General features: G+C 26.5%; 1 protein-coding gene across 2 annotated transcripts in view; it reads left to right on the top strand.

Annotated features, from left to right (window-relative positions):
* Positions 1–96: 96 nt before the first annotated feature.
* Positions 97–20,243, top strand: part of LOC107444620 (uncharacterized) — a 36,239-nt gene continuing 16,092 nt past the window's right edge. Inside the window, exons 1-11 of one of the 2 annotated variants that reach the window (XR_015428765.1) lie at positions 97–243; positions 3,037–3,200; positions 5,807–5,946; positions 7,722–7,790; positions 9,158–9,318; positions 10,057–10,158; positions 11,453–11,638; positions 15,215–15,316; positions 16,445–16,585; positions 16,673–16,769; positions 19,084–19,150. Coding sequence is in view for 1 of the 2 variants with exons in the window: in XM_016058833.5 (XP_015914319.3) it covers positions 167–243; positions 3,037–3,200; positions 5,807–5,946; positions 7,722–7,790; positions 9,158–9,318; positions 10,057–10,158; positions 11,453–11,638; positions 15,215–15,316; positions 16,445–16,585; positions 16,673–16,769; positions 19,084–19,150 (1,306 nt within the window). In the remaining variant the exon portion in view is untranslated. The remainder of the gene's footprint in view (positions 244–3,036; positions 3,201–5,806; positions 5,947–7,721; positions 7,791–9,157; positions 9,319–10,056; positions 10,159–11,452; positions 11,639–15,214; positions 15,317–16,444; positions 16,586–16,672; positions 16,770–19,083; positions 19,151–20,243) is intronic. The other variant, XM_016058833.5, reaches the window with a different exon arrangement.

Here is a 20,243-nt window from a genome sequence, read left to right as displayed (position 1 = left end):
TAGTTTAAGAAAAAAATAAGAATCTCGTAAACTTACTTTAATTTCGTAGCTAAATTATATTAATATTTTCAAGCAAAATGCAATTAAATACAGGGTGGCAAAATATTTCAAACTGTGACTGTCGTAGTTCGTAAAATGTTTATAAACAAAATACGGAGACTTCACGATGTTTGCTAGGGGAATTCTCAGATTTCGTAAAGAAAATTACAAATTATTGCAACAAAGAAATAAATATGTGGTTTTGTAAGTAATTTAGATCTTTGATCCAAAGCTTCATATTCTTAGTTCAGATTTAATTTTTTTCACGAATCAGCCTATGAAACAATATCGAAAATGTATCGAAAAACATTGATTCCTTCGAGAAATTTACCAAAACATTTAGACCCGGCAGCAAAATTAATATTTCAATTAATATAATATTTAATAATTTAAGAAGTAAAAGTTATTAAATGTTATTTTCGCTACGCGCGAAAAACTAATGCTAAGGATACTGTCAGGAAAGTTTTAAAATTATTTAGTGGTGTTATTATTTTTAGACTAGATTTATATAAGACTTATCAATAGCATACTGTGCGCTTAAAAAAAAAAAAAAAAAGCATTCAACAGTGCATTTTGCATTGCACAAAGTGTGAGGCAGAAGGCTTCTTATATGTTTTTAGGTTAATAATAAGTGATGGAAAAAAGTATTTTTTAGATAAAAAAAACAACCTTTATTTAACTTTTACATTTTGCTCAACTAGGAAAAATCGGAATTATATCCGTATTATCTGTGGTAGAATTATTGCCCAGTCTTGGCAACTTAGGTGCAGCAACTTGCGATAAACTGGAAAAAACATCACAGAAGGATACCAACTCAAAGGGTATATAGGCTAGCACCCAGTGATTCCATTTGACTCTAGGAAGTCCTTAGGACACAAGACTTCAGTTCCATTCGGACGTCCATAGGATGCAGAACTTCCAAATTTCTGGATCATTTATTGCTAAAAGCAGGCTCCTATTTAAAATGATACAAATATCCACTTAATAGATTACATAAAAAATAAATATTTATGATTAGAGAAAAAATGTAATTATTAATTGCTTCGGTAATAATTATTCAACAAAGAATTAGAACCAAAATTTCCATCAATTTATAAATCATCTAAATTATTTTCTTCTCTTGTTTTTAACTCAGAAAAAAAAAGTTTAATTTAATTTAGCCTGTAGGTGTGCTTTTTTTACCTTTTCTATTTTTTGCTAGTGGTTAACCACACAGCCTAAGGATGCACCATATCTTTTTTTGCCTCTTCCTTACAGTTTCTGGGGGTATTTGACACGCTAAAGCATATAAGCGGAATTGTCAAGCACTATTCATTCTAGATATCTACCTGATCTATTTAAACTGATTGATTTTTTAGTAATCAAAATGGTTTAAAAGGTTAAAGTTTTTTATGGTGAAAAATCTTAATAATTAAAATTTTCCAATTTAATAAAAAATTTACAATGATCTACTTACGTTAAAATTATTTTTATATGCTCTTTAAAGGATTAACAGGATTCTGAAAAATAATTTAAAAGTCTACATTTAAATAATTTTTGATGGTATATTAAATAGAGACATCGTCTATTTACTTAAAATGGCAAAGTCTATTGATCGTAAGTCCCACAGTGAACTGATCATAAGGCACTGCTCCCAATCGAATTTTTTTTATATTTCCAATGGCCAAGGTTACAAAAGACCACTCACCACAAAGGGAGGAACAACAAAATAAACAAAAACAAACGTGGCAAGAAAAGTCTATGAACCCAATAAGTGTCTTGCGCTCCAGTAACGGTCACACATAGAGATGTCCCCCAGTGCCGGGCAAAGACGAAGGTGGTTTGCATCCATCTCGACTCCCAATAGAATATCGCAGTGAAGTTTCACTGTCTTCGTTAGTGAACACACAACTTCGATCATCTTGCAATGGGACCAAGGGTGGGTAGTATCGGTCCTTACTAAATTACTTTACTGTAAAATGGTCAACTATGCACACAGGTCATTAAGTTACAAATTTGGGGAAGCCATCCCCTCTGCAGAGGATGAATAAAGTTAAATAATGTGAAAAGAGTGCATATAGTGCCCCGAAACCAACATACTATAGTTTTGGTTTAGTGAAGTACCTTTTTCAATGTCAAAATTTTAAATAAAAAAGGCAAAAACAGCTTGATATGTATAAATTAAAGTTAAATTTACTAAATTCATGCAATTTTTCTGAAACATGTAAATGAAAACAATATTGTGTATTCTAAAAAGTCAAAAGCTTTATTTGAAAGACAGGATTGCCACAGGCGACTATTTGCATTTATTTTCGACCTGGGGCGACTACGACAACTTTTTTTTGCCTTAAAAGTATTAAAATGCAACTACAGGAAAAGGAGACTATTGGGAGACTTTTCTGTACTCCTGGAAATGTTTGTTAGCATAAATTTGGTTGACAAACTGCAGCCAGTGGGAGGTTTTGAACATGATAAATTCTTTTTTCTCGAAAAATGTGTAAGATTTTCAATTGCAAATTTGAGTTATTACTTTTTAATGTTCTCAATTTGCACAGATTTCATCGTAAGTCTATTTTGTTTCTAGATTGCGGTTTCAACGGTTATTGCTACGAAATTCTACATGCTTTTAAACCTGATTTTTAATACAATATTATGATGCGTGAATTTTGAATTTGAATAATCACTTTTTACAATATAGTATATGTATATATATATTTGCTAAATCAATTATTAATGAAAGGGAAAAAATTTTTATATAAACTTTTACTGCTAAAACATTAACATTTATACAAAAAGAATCATATTTGCAACCAACTTGACTAAATAGATCATGGTCAATTAAGTCTAATAAAATTTTAGTTATGTAATTGAAAATTTTTTGTTCTTATTTAGGCAATTATTTTCATGCTTTAGGCTACTAAAAGCAATTATTTTACTCTTTTTTTTCTGTGGCAACCCTGAAAAGGTTATTTTGTTGGTCATTGTTCTTCTATTCAAAAAAATATGTTTTTTTATTAGATTGCCAGAAATTCCTACTGATACTGCAGAAACTAATCCCCTTTTGCGGCCTAATGAGCTCCCACCATTTAGCCAGCTAACTGTAGAAAAGTGTGTAAATGCTGTGGGAAAGCTTGTGATTGAATATGAGTCAAGTATTCATGACCTAGATCAAAGGCTTTATAGTAAGTTAAATAACAATCTGTCCTATCTGATTCTCTAAAGTTAAAAGTACCAGATTTTGTTAAAACTAATTTTTTAGTGTAACATGTATATTGTAATCTAACTATACTGAATTTTGATGATGGCAGCTCATTTATTGATTGCTTAATTTGAAGACTTGCTCATTGAAAAGGTATTTGGTTAATGCATAAGGGATAAAAAAAAAGTTTGCTAAATTTAGATTTTTTTAATGTAAATTTCTACTGACCCACAGAAGAATAATGATACTTATTTCCTCTATTATCTCAAACATACATATTATAAAAACCTTCTTTGTTAATACTTTTTTAACTATTGCTTAAAGATTTCTATCCCTTGTTTTCCAAACTCACATTTACTTTTTGCAATAATTTTTATTTTTTGGGGATGAATAAACTCTTAAATTGGAATTTAAAATTATTCAGTTGAAAGGTATATCCCTAAATTTTTAATTGTAGTAACTTAGATTTTGCAGTTTTATTTTCTAATTCTATTAAGATAAAATTTAAACCTATTTTGTTTGACTAAAGCCTAAAAACAATGTGAATAAAGTACAAATTAAAATACAGAAATAAGCATACTCTTATTTTGGTCTATAAAGAAGAATCTTCCTCAGTGCCTAAACACCAAGTGATGTTAGAGAAGTAAAAGGACAAACATTGTGTAAAGTGGTTTAACCAATAGGGACAAAGAAACAAGTTTGAACAAAAATAATAAAAAAGGATTGATAAGAAACATGTGTGAGAGGATTTGTAAGAACCCCAGGGTGCAACTACAGATTAAATTGGAATAGACTTCTAAATATTGGGAAACTGTGCAATTGAGAGATGCTTAGTTAAATTATAAAAATATTTCAAAATATGGAATGACTCTCAAAAATCAAGTTCGGTAGATGAAAAAAATGTTGAACGATTTTAGCAGAAGAAAACTCAAACCTCATTAATCAAAGGTGTGAGTTTTATTTTGCTAAAGCAAAGTTAATCATAATATTTATTATGAAAGTTAATATGATTTATTACAAGTAAATATAACTTATTTAGTTGTAATTGCAAAAAGTTATCATAAAAGTTCCGTTGATATGTATTTACTTTCTAATTGAGTTAAATTTAACTCAATAATCAAAAATATAATAATATAAGAAATTGACATTAAGAAGAAAAAAATTTCATGAATTTTCATGTTTTTTGGTCATGTAATTCTGTATTTTAATTTTGTCCCCCCTCCCCAAAGAAATAATGCCATTGACTTCTATGATTAATTTTATGAATTTTTTTTCCTTAATCGTATATTTGAGACTCTTTCCAACCATAATTGATTATTTGATTACATTGCATAGTGATAATATTATGAATAAATAATTTTTGTTAGACTTCTTAATGTTTAACAAAATTGTATGATTTGTGATCAGAGTTGGGACCTTAGCCAAAATAAACCTAATATATATATTATGCTTATATATTAGGCCTATTTTTGATTATTTATACCAAATTTTTAAATTATATTATCATATTACTTAAGAGTCAGCTGGAGTATTTTGAGTATTAAACTTAACAGTATTTGATTATGAAACATAGTGGGTAATTTGTAATTGTGAATTCTATATATGATTTTGTAAAAAATTATATGTTTACTATGTTGTTTGATAATTTAATTGTATTAATAAAATTTTATTATATTTTAAGAGTTCTTTATAATACGATTCTACATTTTTTTTTTCTATTCTCAATTTCATAACAATTGTTACTTAAAAATTGTTGCTCTTCAGTTTTCACTCATTTAAAAATATCCTGATATTGGTTGAAGGGCCAAGTTCTTGATATTCTTGCTTGACATTCTCTCCAAACCTTTACTCCCTTTATTGTTTTTTAATCCTCAAAAGGCATTGCTTTTATACTTAATGTATTTTATATACCACATGGTGTTATTTTTAATGTGCCAAAGATTCTTTATTGGATTTCTTTTTTCTTGTTATAGATTTATAAATTGTTGTGATTTATAAACTATTGTGTTAGCTGATTATTAGTTTTAAATTTGTTTGTTGTGTTACATTAGTTGCTATTGATTGCTGGTTTTACTATCGTTAAATCAAAAATTTTATAGATAAACTAATAATTAAATAAGTGCAATAAATTTTAAAAATATTAATTAAAATGGGAATCTTGGATGTCAGTAAAAGTATCATAGCTTCTTCTGGAAACTTTAAGACTTAATTTCTATTTAGAATTACCATCCAATATAATTAATGTTCAATCTTCAAAATTTCATTTAAAAAAGGATAAAGCTTAAGTTTTTTTTTTCTTATAAGACATTATAAAAGATTCAAAGAGCAGTTTTTTTTAGTATTTTTTTCAAATTGCTGCACATATTAGTTTTGAAATAGTATTTTTGATATTTAAGGTTCTTATTTTTGTAAGAAACAGATTAGCAGTTTCTATATTTTTTTTTTTTTTTAATCTTTTTAAAAATTTAATTTTTTTGCATAATTTCAAGGATTTATTAAAGAATTCAAAACTAATTTATAGTTGTTTAATAAATTTTGTATACCTCAAAATAAATATGAAACTAATTCTGTTGTGATTTTTATTCTTAGATGATGGGTTTCAGAGAAATGTCGAAAATATTATTTTGCCTTTAGATAAACTGTCTGGTCAGTTGGACTATGCTTGGGGTGCTTTTAAAATTCTGTATACAGTTCATAGAAATGAAGACCTAGCGAAATCTTATATAAAAGTAATTTATTATACTAAATATTTTTATAATATTTGCAAAAATTTATTTATTGACAGAAATTTTTCTATAGACTTTATGTGAAAGAAATCCTTTAGGAGAGACCATTGAAACATCTGCCATAGACCGAGTAAACCTCTACACCGAATGCGCAAATGGTCAAATAAAGAAACTTGAAAAATTATCAATACAGAAAATATTAAGAAAACAAATAAGTAGATTTAAATGTAGCCAAAATATTTGTTAGTGCTCTTATATAGAGAGATCTTTTTAATGATCTCTGAAAGAGATTGACAACCTCATGTTGCAGTCAGAGTGTACTAAAGACGATGCTATCAATGATTTATTTTTAGAATTGAAAGTTAAATTTAAAAAAAAATTATTTTAGAAAAAACAAAGCATCTTTAAACAAACACACCTCTTCTCATTTTCTTAAAGTTAACTAATTTTTATGATATAAAATTAAATGCTAACATGAATGAAAAAAAATATATTTATTTAATACAGTTGTATAATTCATTATTTGTAATAAATTTGTCTTTACCCATAATTATGTCAGTAAAGGTCAAGGTCATTTTTATTGATGCTAAATTTTATTCATGGATCCAATTTTCATGATGCCAACACAAGTATAATTTCCACTCCGAGAAAAGGACACTGAGTCATCATGTACCTTAACAACATTTGATAACATTTTGAATTCAATGAAGATAGCTCATAAGAATGACCAACCTCCATAAACGGCCATTTTGCTGTGAAACAGAGTGTTCTCTCCCGAGAGGTTTCACTGTATATATACATTCATAATTGAGATAATTACCGAATGCGGTTTAATCTTCATGTAGTATAATGAATCCACAAAAGGTGCCATCCACCATTAGGAAAAAAATTGAAAACCATTGCCTCAGAAAGTGTTTAAAATATTTTTTACCTTGTTTGTATTAATTTTAAAACTTGGATATTATTTTTTATTTATTATCTGTAAAATTTAAGATAAAATGAGTCATTTCAAACAAAACTTCGATGTATTTTTTTATATTATAATGTGGAATATAAAACATCTTTAGTACGAGCACTATGAATGAAATATAGTCCTTTGTATGTTAGTTTTAGAGATAAAAAAATCAGATTTTTTATACACAAATCTTACCATCAAAAGACAAATTCATGCGTTAAACAATTTTTTTAGGATTATTTATATTTTTTGTATTAAATTTAATGATGATACATTTTTATTTTGTGCAGTGTACTTAACAAGTGCTCCAAATTATTTAAGAATTTAATTATTTAAATATGTTTCATTTCCATACTTGGTGATTATTTTTTTATATATCTTTATAAAAAATTATATTTTTTCTATAATGCATAGATTATGTATTACTATTTTATATATTTATTTATTACAAAGTCATATAGGAAGTTTTACTGATATATCATAACAGATATTCCTTTCGTTGCAGCTTAATCATTGCTACCTTTTACAGATGCTCCAAATATTGCATAAATTTTATGATTTATATTGAAAATGTAATAGTTCCTTTTTCCCAAAATCAATCAATCAGCTTTTCAAATGATCAACAAACCATCTAGATTTTCACATTTAAAACATAACATTGTAATTGATGATGCTATTAATTCAGTTTTTTTTTTTTTTTTTTGCTATGAATTCATCTGTAGATATGTTTTCTCATTTACATTTTTTATATTTTAGTTTATGAAGGACATTCTGTTTTAAACTTTTTATTAACATTGTTACAGTAAATATTTTTTGTTTTTAGTTACACTCCAGAATTATAAAGGCCAAGCGGGAAAAGTACTTTAGCCCTTCCTTGTATCAAGCATTTAAAGTAAGTTATCCGATGAATTTTTTGTTCCATTTTATTTGCAAATGTATTGGTCGGTTTACTTTAAAATTTTTAACAGTCCTTTAAGAGGTGGCATGCAGTCAATTTGAAGAAAAAAAGGCAAAATAATCTGCATGTGTAGTTTTAGTAATGTTTTTATAAATCAGAATTTTAAAAAATTTGTTCATCATTAAACACAAGTAATTTAAACAGATACATATAAGGTGATGTAGACAAATGCTTAAATTCTTGTAATTTTTTAAAAGAAAATTCAGTTCATTCACTACTACTGAAAACAATAATTCACTACAGCATCAAATAGTTGAGGTCTAACTAAAAAGCATGTTGACATTTTCATATTATAAGAACTGAAATTTTAATGAAATATCTTATTTGATAATAGGAAACATTCTATACATTTTATATCCTTTGCAAAATGCAAAGTTATAATCTAACTATGTGGTTAGGAATAAAAACAGAGATGTTTTTGAAATCAAATATAACATTTCATTATTAAATTATGTTACTATGCATGAAAAAGAAAATAGTCACAAAGGGAAAGAATTGCAGACCATATTGGTGAAATAAAATGTGTTAATGAGGCAAATAGAGTAGATGAGACAATTACAATAAAAACAGTGACATTTTATAAAAAAGCAAAACAATGATAAGAATATCAAGTTGTTAGCTTCATTAAATATTGTTTGCTTAGCATCCTTTAGATGTTCTACCAAAGAATTGTTTTAAGTTTGCACTGAGAGAAAGAGGGGAAATTCTGGTGCTGAACTGTTAGTTATTTATGTTTCTTATATAAAAGCAATTATACTGTTTATTCTAAAATGCTAAGCTGCAAGGTTATTTTCAATGCACTACTGATAAACTTAAAAATTTGGATAAATTAGATTCTCAAAATTGCTCGTGTTTGAAACTTGTTCTTTTACTAAATTAATGTTAATGTTATAAGTAGTTGTCAGGAATAACTACAAACTATAATTTTTTTTGTATAGAACTACTTTCTACTCTATTTTTTTTTTTAAAAAAAAAGCACACTACAATACAAACTACTAAAAAAGTATGACTACAGTAGTTTAGCTGTTAGTAGCTTGGTAGCGTTGACCACTGATTTTTATATTTATAGACTTGTCTAATTTTTAAATTATTTAGATGTATTTTGATATAATTGTTGGGGACTGTGGAATCACTTTTTGATTGAAGATTAAAAAATATATATTATTATTTAGAATTTATAAACACATATAGAAAAAAACTTCTTTTTTTTTAATTTCATGGTAATATTTTTAATGATACTTTTGCTGTTTTAATGATAATTGCTCTTTTAGTAAGAATGTTTTGTTTTTTTATTGTTTTAGGAATTAAAAGATAATGAAGCTCAGCTTCTCGAATCAGTAAGGAGGATAACTGATAAACATTTATTGGAATCTCATTTTTCTGGTATACATTTACCTGATGGTCCATATAATCATTTTCAAAGTGCCATGCAAAAACTTGATGAGCAGAGAGTAATTTATAGGTGAATAATACAAGTTTTTAATTTTTTTAGCCAATCAAAATAATGTAATATTTTTCTATGGCAGTTTTAATCAAACTTAACTTCCTGCAATCTTAAATAAATAATCTTGAGAAATTGTAGCAGAAATATATACTCAATTAAAAGCTACATTGGCTTAAAGAAAAACTGAAGATGGTAATAAAAGTCGGCATGTTTCAAGGGCTTAAAAATAAGCAACTGTTCCCAGGAGTTGCCTGATGTTCTTGAAAAAATTAAAAATAAATAAATGAAATTTTGATTTTCTTTTTCTGTTTTTCAAACTTTTTGTTCCATACAAACCTCACTTTTTTGACAGACAGTTTTTTATAATTATTTACTATTTACTGCAAGTTAATTTTATAATATTTTTTAAAATTATTTTAGTTTATTTATTATTGTTTTGTATCATTATTTCTACAAAATAATAATTTTTTTGATTTTGTATTGTACTTCATTATATAGTGTTGCAATGAATTATAATGTAAGCCCTTTGATGTGTGTGAAAATTTTTTTTTTAAAATCTTGCTTCCCTCTTTTTAAGCATTTTCTTGAAGTTATTTCAAATATATTAATTGAAGGTTAAATTTATATATTGAATCCATTGATTCAACATAATATCACATGATTTATAAGATAAAGCTAAGAATAGTTGAAATTAAAGATTAAAACGATTGTTACCTGTTTTACTGATTCTTTTTTATTTAATTCTTTTTATTACAGAAAAAAGTTGTTTGAAACAACATCTAAGTTCTCTCATGATTTGCAATTCAACGATGTAGTTAATTTCCCACCTAATATTCTTCAAATTTTTGCTGCTGACAAGTAAGATGTATTTTATATTTATTTTGTAAAATTTTACAGTGGGATCCCATTCAGACATTGTGTAAGAGTCTATTCTTACATATTATTTTTTTAATTTTCTTTTGATTACTTACAAGGGATTTAGAAGATTAGTGATGATTTAGTGATATTATAAATCAAGAGCATATGCCTTCCTTTCTTTACATTTATACATAATATTTGATTCTCCCCTTTAATGTATTGTATTTTTTTCTGTGTACTGTTCAAGCCAAACTTATGTTTTAGGTATTAATTATTATTGAGAGTGATGTGTGATTGCCCTATTTTATCTAATTTATATATAAGAATTTTCTATCTTTTGGCAGCTTTTTTTCATTAGCATCGTTGCCTCCTTCCTTCTTTTTTTTTTACTTAATATAAACTACTCAATTTCTATCAGTACCTTCAAAATCAACAACATTTTAAGCATGATCAATTGAAACAATCAAAATTTTCGAACTGAAAAGGAGGAAGAAGTCAACTGAGGTAAATCTTGAACATTAATTCATGCTAGCCACGTGTAGTGATTGTTTAGATCTTTTAGTCCAGAAGTTCGTACTAATGTAAAACTTGTTAAAAATATTCAACATTCATAAGCATATAATGATTCTTAAGAGGTTGTTAAATGAGGTTTAACTGTGTAATGTTTAATGATAAGTTACTAAATGAAATATGCAATTGTCTCATATGAGTACAACTCTCCAAGCTATCAGAATATTTTTTAAGTTATCAACGCCATTTAAAAGTCTTTGTGTCACTGCTTCAGCTTCTGTGTCACTTGTTATTTAATTTACTGTCAATGAGTATTTATGTTTGGATAACTGTTTCTAATGATGATCTTCAGTAAATTCTATGTGGAATAATGTGTTTTTATAAAAAGTAGTAAATCCAAACTTTTCTTTAATTTATTGACTAAAATGAATAAACTTTTTTTCTTAATTTCCAATCTTTTAGAAGAAAATACATTTTGCATTTATTTTTGCTGACTTGCTGAAATTATTACATAAAAAAGCATTTAAAAAATAATGCTCATATTAAAAAACAATGTTTTCTTTTATATTTATTAAATACATCAAAAAAGTACAACTGATGAGGAATAATATTAATGCTATTTGTTGAAATTTTACGGATATCGTTTGAATTAGTATTTATTCTTAATTTGTGTAAATCATTTAAGACCAATAATTTTAAACAGTGTCAAACTTTTAATGTTTTTTTAATTATATTTAACATTAATTTTTTGTTATTTTGTTATATGATGAATTTATTCTTATAGAACTAGTCCTTCCAAAGGTCCTTGGACTGTAACTCTAGAGCCAAATGTTTATAGAGCGTTCTTAGAGTATTGTGAAAATAGTACATTAAGGTGGAATGTATGGAATGCTTATAATACAAGAGCTACTTCTATATCAGGAATGGATAACAACAACAGTGTAACTGTTGAAGAAATTAGACATCAAAGGTGAAAAACAGCTTTTTTTACTTCAAATCTTTACAAACTTAGAAATACAGTATTTTTTCTTCAAATATTTGCAAATTTGTAAATACAGTATTTTTTCTTCAAATATTTACAAACTTATAAATACGGTATTTTTTCTTCAAATATTTACAAACTTATAAATACAGTATGTGTCTCATGTCTGGGTGTTGCTTGAAATAAAGGCAGTCAATTCTGGTAATTTCAAATTAAAAAAGACAGGGAAGCCTTTTAATAATGAAAATTCATTATGCTAAGATTAAAAACTCAAAAACATACATCAAAAAATTATTTCTCTTGAGTGAAATTTAGCTTCCAAAGAATAATTATTGATGCTAACTTGCTAAAAATTGTATGATTATGCGAAAGAAATACATGAAACTATTAAAATATGTGTTGCAAAGAAAATATGAATTGGAGATTTGATATCGAATCCCTAAGGTTGGTAATCAATTCACAGAATTTGGTTAAGATAACAACTCAGTGGTTATTGTGTGATGGTGATTTCTCTAAAGAAAGTAAGGGATTTGATCAAATCTCAATTTTAGTGAAACTAAAATAGGGATTTGATCAAATCTCAATTTTAGTGAAACTAAAATAGAGATTTGATCGTACTTATTTTAGTGAAAAGATGAAATAAACAAGTCAGAGGAAAGTAACAAAGATGAAATGAACATATAGATTTTTACTTATGCTATAATTTAAAATAATAATTTTAAATAAAATAATAGTTTGTATATCATATCCATTGAAAAATGATAATTCTTGAAATCTTGTGTTCATTAATTTTAATATGTTATTCTCAAGAAACAGAGTCCCAGACCCCTACCTTGAAATAAATTCTTATAGATTTGAAACAGTGAGGAGTTTTACTTACTTAGGATCAACTATTACCATTGACAACAGAATTACTCCTGAAATAAAAAACCGACTCTATTTTTCGAATACGGCTGTCTATGGGCTGTTCTTTCTAGAAAAACAAAGTTCTTAATCTACAAAACTCTTGTCCGGCCAGTCTTGACATACGCTTCTGAAGCTTGGACAATGACAAAATTGGAGGAAAATTGTATCGCAATATTTGAGAGAAAGATTTTGCGGGGTATACTTGGTGGTGTAAATGAAAACAATAACTGGAGAAGGAGATTTAACTTTGAACTGTACAAGATTTATAAACAACCTGATATTATTAAATACATAAAATTAAGTACAATAAATTGGATCGCCCACGTGATTTGAATACTGCGTTTTACACCCACTGGAAAAAGAAAGCGGGGAAGGCTGCGGTTGAGATGAACTGACTCAGTGGAGTCTTATTTTCTCGCAATTAATGAAAAAAATTGGAGATCAAAGATAAATCGGAAGTCGTCATGGAAAAATCTTTGGAGGAAGGCATTGGCTCACATTGGGCTGTCTAGCCAACTATGATGATGAAGATGAAAGATTAATGAAAATATTAGTGTATGGAATGCGGCTATTGATAGTAATTGTAGTTTATTATTTTTAATAATCGGATAAATGAAGGCAAGTGAATACCATTGCCTGGTTTATGTTACACTGATATTTTTTTGAAGCTAAATGTCACTGTCTAGTATATCCTACACTGATGTTTTTTTAATGTTAAGTACCACTGATCAGTACACTTTTTCCGGTATATCCTACACTGATGTTTTTTTAATGTTTATTTCCACTGTTCGACACACATTTGCTTGAAAAACCTAATACTGATGTGTTTTTTAAAGGTTAAGTGCCTTAAAAAACATAAAAGGAATAAAAAAGATTTCCAGCACAAAGTATTAGCACAAAAAAAAATAAAATAAAATAACACTGCAAACAAAGTGCAGGCATCTGCATCCAAAGTAAACACACAAATGATATTGTCTAGCTGTTTGCGGGGGAAGTTACCATTATAGAAATCTCTTTTTATCATATTGGAAATCTAGCCAAATGAGTTCAAGACTCTTCTATTGATCATACTTTATTGGTTATTATTTATGATATATGAGATTATTAATATTAACTGATTAAATATTTTGATCTTAACATTTCAACAATATTATTTCATCTTTTCACTAAAGGAATTTAATCAAATCACTTACTATTTTTAGGGAAATCACATACTATTAATCACTTGCAATTTTTAGGGAAATCACATCAAAGAGTTGTTATTTTAACATCTTCAGTGAATGAATTATCTGCCTCAAATATTTGATTAAATATCTGTTTTCTTTATCTCTCTGTAACGTATACAATTAAGTTGTTCTTAGTTTAACTTATTTAAATGTAAATATATAGAGCACTATAAGGAAGAAAAGACAGCAAATTTCTCTTCAGAATTAACTAGGATATACAATAAGAACAATTGTGAAATTTTTATTTTTTCGTGATTTTTGAAATGTTACCTAAGTTTTTTCCTTAATGGAAAATTGCTTATATTTGAGAACACTCATCTTGTTCGAAACTTCATGTAAGTTTAAAGCAAATTTTGTGAGACAGGAGACTAAATTTTATACACTTGCACAAACTGCATACTATTCTTAAATTAATAACTAATTAATAAAGCTATCTTTTTTTTTCTCCAATACCCACTTGATTGGCACTCGTCATTCTGGTATCAGTATAGCAGATTTGTTGACCACTTTTTCAGGAGCACCATATTAGGTGGGCTAGTGTTGCTCTCTCAGTAAGGACAGATAGTACAGAGAATGAAAGAATAACCATACCTTATCCGGGATTTAAAGTCGGGACCTTTCTTATGTGAGAGCAGCTCTCTGACCACTAAACAGTCCGATCGACTTTATAAAGCTATCTTTCTTTGTCTATTCCTTAGACTCATAGGATATTTTTATTCTAATTTAATCAGTAATTTAATTTATTAAATAAAGATTTAATAATGTTCAAAGTGTTATAACTTGTCACAAGTGCAAGTTAGAGATCAAGCTCTTAGGGCACAGGTTAAATTCATCTCATTTTTGTAGCTCACATAAAATCAATAGTGTTTCAAAAAATTGTAAGTAGGACACTGAATTTTGGATATTTCAAAGTGCATTTTAATTTATAATTTATTTTTAGTTTATATTGTTTAACTTTTGCAAATAAAGTATTTGCATCTGATTTTCTTTCTTAGATATAGATTTTTAGAACAGTACAAATTCATTGTTGTGTTTTTTTATACTTAAAAAGAAGAGAAGAAAAACTTAATTGAAAATGTTATCTTAATTGTAAGCAGTTTTCAATAAGCTTTCACATGACATAAACTCAGATTAGGATTCTATTTTTATTCTTAAAATTATAAAATGCCTTTATATTTTGTTTACATAGTTTTAAGACAAAATAACTTAATGTTTATAATAATCAAGTAGTAGAAATAAAATCAACTATTTAATTATTTTGAGATAGATATATGTTTAGTGCTGTTTAAATTTTATTGGAAGGCTTTTAAGAATTGTGCAAGTTTTTATGTTGCACTATATACATTTTAAATAATATATCAATAATTGTTTTTGGGACCTTTATACATTATTTTTATCTATCAGCTGTCAGAAATTTCTTTTTCAATTTCAGGAAAGAATTAGCCACAATTTTAGGTTTTAAATCATATGCAGAGTTTTCCATGCAAACTAAAATGGCAGGGACCATAGAAAATGTAATGGAAATGATCACAACGTAAGTTTTTTTTCTACTAAATATTTCTGTCCTTTTTCTTGCAATTGTCCATTTATGTTTCAGATATGTATATTCTACTAAATTTTAAATCTTTTAAATTTCTCTTCCACACACAACACTTTAACTAACATTAAAACTCAAACAATTTAATAACCAACTACAAATTGCTAAAAGGGAAAAAGTATTTGCAAATTGCTAGGAAAAAATAAAATGAAGTGCAATGGCTTTTGACTTCGTTGATAACACTGAATGTTGATCTGAATAGTTAGTTATAAGTTAGAAAATAGGTGGCATGATAGATTGTGATCAACAAAAGTAAAGGTGAAGTATGCAGCAGAATTTCCAAAAATAGCAGAGGTATTTATTTTAGGGATTAAGACTACTTAGCTAGTGTTCTCCTACGACATTTCAGTTTAAGATTCTAAGAGGAAAACAAACAGAAATTATGTTTGTTCTTCACTTTTCTATATTGATACCAGAAATTTGAAAACAAATGTATTTTACTTATCTCTATTTTGAGTAATTATTCCTCATTTAAACATGAAAAAAAATTGCAGAAAGGGAAGGCCAGTAATTTTTAACTTGTTGCAAACGTTCATTTTTTAAATTTAATATTAGGATTTAAAACAGGATCTCATAATATGTCGTGCTTGTTATATTGAGCATTATAAAGGAGTCATAGTATTGCTCTATAACAGAAAAAAAGCAAGAGAACCGGCAAATCAGGACAAAATATTTTTATTAGGAATATCAAGAAAATTTCAACCTTCACAAAACTTTTTAGAGCATTAGTTTTTAAAATCATCATTTATTGCACTGCAATGTTACAATACAAAACTATTTCAGATGTTCCAAATTCTTGTTTCAATACCTCCTTTATGAAGGATTTTAAGAAGTGCACAGATATAGCATAAACAATAAGAAATTTATTTGGGGATATGAAAAGTGTTTCTTTACAGTTAATACTATGCGAAACATTTGTAAAAACAATGGGAAAAAACAGATTTTTCACAAGATGGTAAAAACCATGGTAAATGCCGGTAAAAACCTCACATGGTAAATACATTGCCAACCCTGTCTTAAATATTTTTTTTTACTATTTTGATCGTTTTATTTTGTTCTTTACAGACTTCATGTTAAAAGCAAACCAAAGACTTTTCAGGAATTAGATGAACTACAAACATTCGCTAACAAAAATGGCTTTCCAGATAAATTAGAACTCTGGGATGTCCCATATTTTCAACGATTGCAGAGAGAAGAACTATTTAAGTAATTTTATTTTGTTAGCAATTGTAATTTCATATAAATCATATGTTGTTTTACTGTGGTATATTTAAACTTGATTGCTTTTTTTAGTGTTGATGATGATGTGGTTCGTCAGTTTTTCCCTTTTCCTTCTGCAATAAAAGGGCTTTTCCAATTGTGCCAACTTCTGTTTAATGTGACAATTCAGGTTAGATTATACATTAGTTTATAAATTAGCTTTTTTTTTTATTTAGCAGATGCCAAGTCATTAACAATTGAGTCATTATGCAATGGGCTCTCCAATATTTTTTCATGATTATGTAATTCAAGTCACTTAGTGCAAAACACATGTCTAGAGGAATAGCAGTCATTGCTTAAAATTACATTAGGCACAGTATGGTCAGAATCAACTAATCAAATTAAACTGGAACAATCATGTTCAGTTAAAAGTTTAAATACATTTACAGCTGATGTAGGGCCTGAAACCAGGATGCAAGGAAATGTATGAACTTAGTACAATTCAGGACTTATTTTTAGCATCTCAGGAAGTTTTTTGATGAAATAGTTGTCTAAAAATAAGAGACCTTGTCTTTCTGGAACTTTTTAAGAATGCCGGTACCTTTTTTGTTTTGCAAAAAAAGGTGCCTTCAGGTTACTCCAAAAACCACCAAAGGATGGTAGGCATCGGAAAATAACAATCTCTTAATTTTTTTCTGTAGCTTCTTGCAGCTTTATTATTTCATGAAAATTAAATTAAAAAAAATTATAATTTTAAGTTTGGAGAACTTATTTGCGTCAAATTTAAAAATTTGTAGACTCTGCATTTAAATTTTTTTATATTTTATATATATATATATATGTAATTTTGTAATATAATATATATATTATATAATTTTGTATAATTGTTTATATGTAAAGCATTTTGTAATTATAAATTTTTTTATATTTTATATATATATATATATATATATATATATATATATATATATATATATATATATATATATATATATATATATATATATATATATATATATATATATATTATATATATATATATATATATATATATATATATATATATATATATTATATAATTTTGAAATTGTTTTAGTTCTTAGTATTATGATTGATTCTTGCTTAATAAAATTATTTAATAAAAAAACTAATCATGTTCTCCGGTTGTTGCCAAGTCTATTCTAAAACTTTCTAAAATTTCCAGTTTTTATATTTATATACATTCATTTTATTAATTTATTCATTTGTTAGCAAAGCTAGAATATTATGAAGTAGCTAGGTGCTATTCATTTTTGAAGGTGAATCAGCAGCTGGTTGTTAAAAATAGAATAGGAAAGGAAATAGCTTTAAAAGCAGATTGATGAAGATGCTTGTAGCTTCATAACAATATCAATTGTAGTAGAATTAATTTAGCTGATTTGTGCTTCTAATAATTTTTTTCTTCCCTCATTATCTGTCAGTTTTAATCTTGATAAAATAGGATAGTAAAAAAAAGAATAATACAGCTTTATTATACAAAATCAGATATATCCCCTAGTTTGATTGTTAAACAAAATAAATTTCCCTACTTTTTTTTTCTCTTTTGTCATAGTATTGATTTAGAGCTAAAATTTGTGAAGATCTATCTGTTTCTATCTAATAAAAATATTTTTTTAAACTAAGTGGCTTTGCTGACCAACCCCACAAATTGCTACAATCATGTTTTGTTTCTTGACAATGAAGAGATTGTTACATCTAAATAAAAAATTATTCAATCAAATTATCCCCAAATGTTTTATTATATTAACACAGATTTAGTTTCTGATTTTATTGGGATAAAATTTAAACATATTTATTTTGCTGCGATATCATTGCAACCTCATCTACAATTTTGTTTTATTAATTCCTATATAAATTTTGATTACTTGAAAGACTCATTAGATGTTTTTTGGCAAAGAGTTAAATTAGTAATAGTGCAAAAAATTAATTCCTTGTATTGTTTTAAGTGTAGATTCATTATTTCTATTGCACAGTTTTGCGTGCAGTTGTACCGTAAAGCTTGTAATATAAGTGAATATAACTTATTTACTGTTTAATAATCAGGAAAAGATCTATAAGTTTATATATTGATTTAAATATGTTTACAATAAAATGCTTATAAAATCATAGAATTACTTTATAATAAATAAATGCTGCTTTTAGTTTTAAACCTTCAATTTGGAATAATAATCAAAACCAAAAACATGCAAGTAAACATTTTTAAAGTGGGTATAAAGAAATGCTTTACAGGTAAACAATATTTTTATAACTTTTTTTGTTAACTTTATGCTGGTGACAACTAATGAAATCTGGATATAAAATAAAATATTTTTATCCAGTTTATGCCAATTAAATATTGATATTTAGGTTATTAAAAATTGCACATAATTATATTATAGTGTTAATAGTTTATAAATTATTATTATTATTATATATTGCTGAGTTTTATTTTACATGATTGACCATTCGTTATTTTTATTTTTCAGGAAGTAAAAGGTGGTATTGATGTATGGCATGAAGATGTCTCATTTTATCAAGTATTAAATGAACAGGGTAAATATGTTAACTTGTTTAAAAATAGTTTCTTCCTACCTTTCTTTACCTTTATCACCTTGTGTGAAGAAGTGGTTTGTAATAAATCCCTGCACTTTTGAAATAATATTTAAAACTCTTATAATTCTTTCTTATAAATCTTATATTAAAGAATAAAGTGAAAGTTTATTTCTATTTTTTTCTGCAAGAATTAGTTAATGAATTTTGTTTTTTCATGATTCTAATGAAATTCTTTATAATTTTTCAGTTTAAAACTTAATCTTCAAAATCGTATTTTATTTTAATGTAGCAAACATGTTTCTGAATCTTCAAGTTCTTTGAATAAGCTAAAATAAATTTATCCTAAAGTTGTATTTAAAACAAAGTCTTCGTATAAATAAATTTTGGTTGCTTTTTTGTTACTATGTTAAGTTCTTTTATGTGTTATTATTTTTATAATAAATGGGTAATTTCAATAATAAAATAAACAAGTAAATGGTAAATAATGATAAAATGTAAAATTGTAATTAAAATGGTGAAATATATTGGTAGTAAGTAAAATGGGTAAGTAAATCCAATAAATGGGTATTCTATGAAAATTTCTTTGTCAAATTTCAGTTAAAGTAAATGTCTGATTGTGTATAGTACATAGTAAAAGCTTGATATAAGTATGGCATGTTACTAGAAGTCTGCTATTATGACCAGTTTCTAAGTCACCTTCAAAATGCTGATAAAGATACTAATATTGTATGTTTATAACTATTTAAAAATTGCTAGCATTTTGCTATTGCAAAAAATTTTTGTTTGAGGGCAAAAAAATTTTCTGGTGTTTAAGTGGGCAACATTGTATGAAAAATGACAAAATGGAAGACATTTTTATTTATATCCGATAATTATATATTGGAGGTAAGTAAAATATATTGGTGGTAAGTAAAATATATTGGTGGTAAGTAAAATATATTGGTAGTAAGTAAAATATATTGGTAGTAAGTAAAATGGGTAAGTAAGTAAGTCCAAAAAAATGGGTATTGTATGAAAATTTCTTTGTCAAATTTCAGTTAAAATAAATGTTTTTTTGTGTATGGCAGCAAATTTTTTTTATCATTCAGAAGTT

This window comes from Parasteatoda tepidariorum, chromosome 8, assembly GCF_982258835.1.
Source record: "Parasteatoda tepidariorum strain Cologne lab strain chromosome 8, Ptep-v5.0, whole genome shotgun sequence".
In the NCBI taxonomy this organism is placed as follows: Eukaryota; Metazoa; Arthropoda; class Arachnida; order Araneae; family Theridiidae; genus Parasteatoda; species Parasteatoda tepidariorum.
Note: the sequence above shows the minus strand (reverse complement) of the source record. Positions and strands in the feature narration are given on the sequence as shown.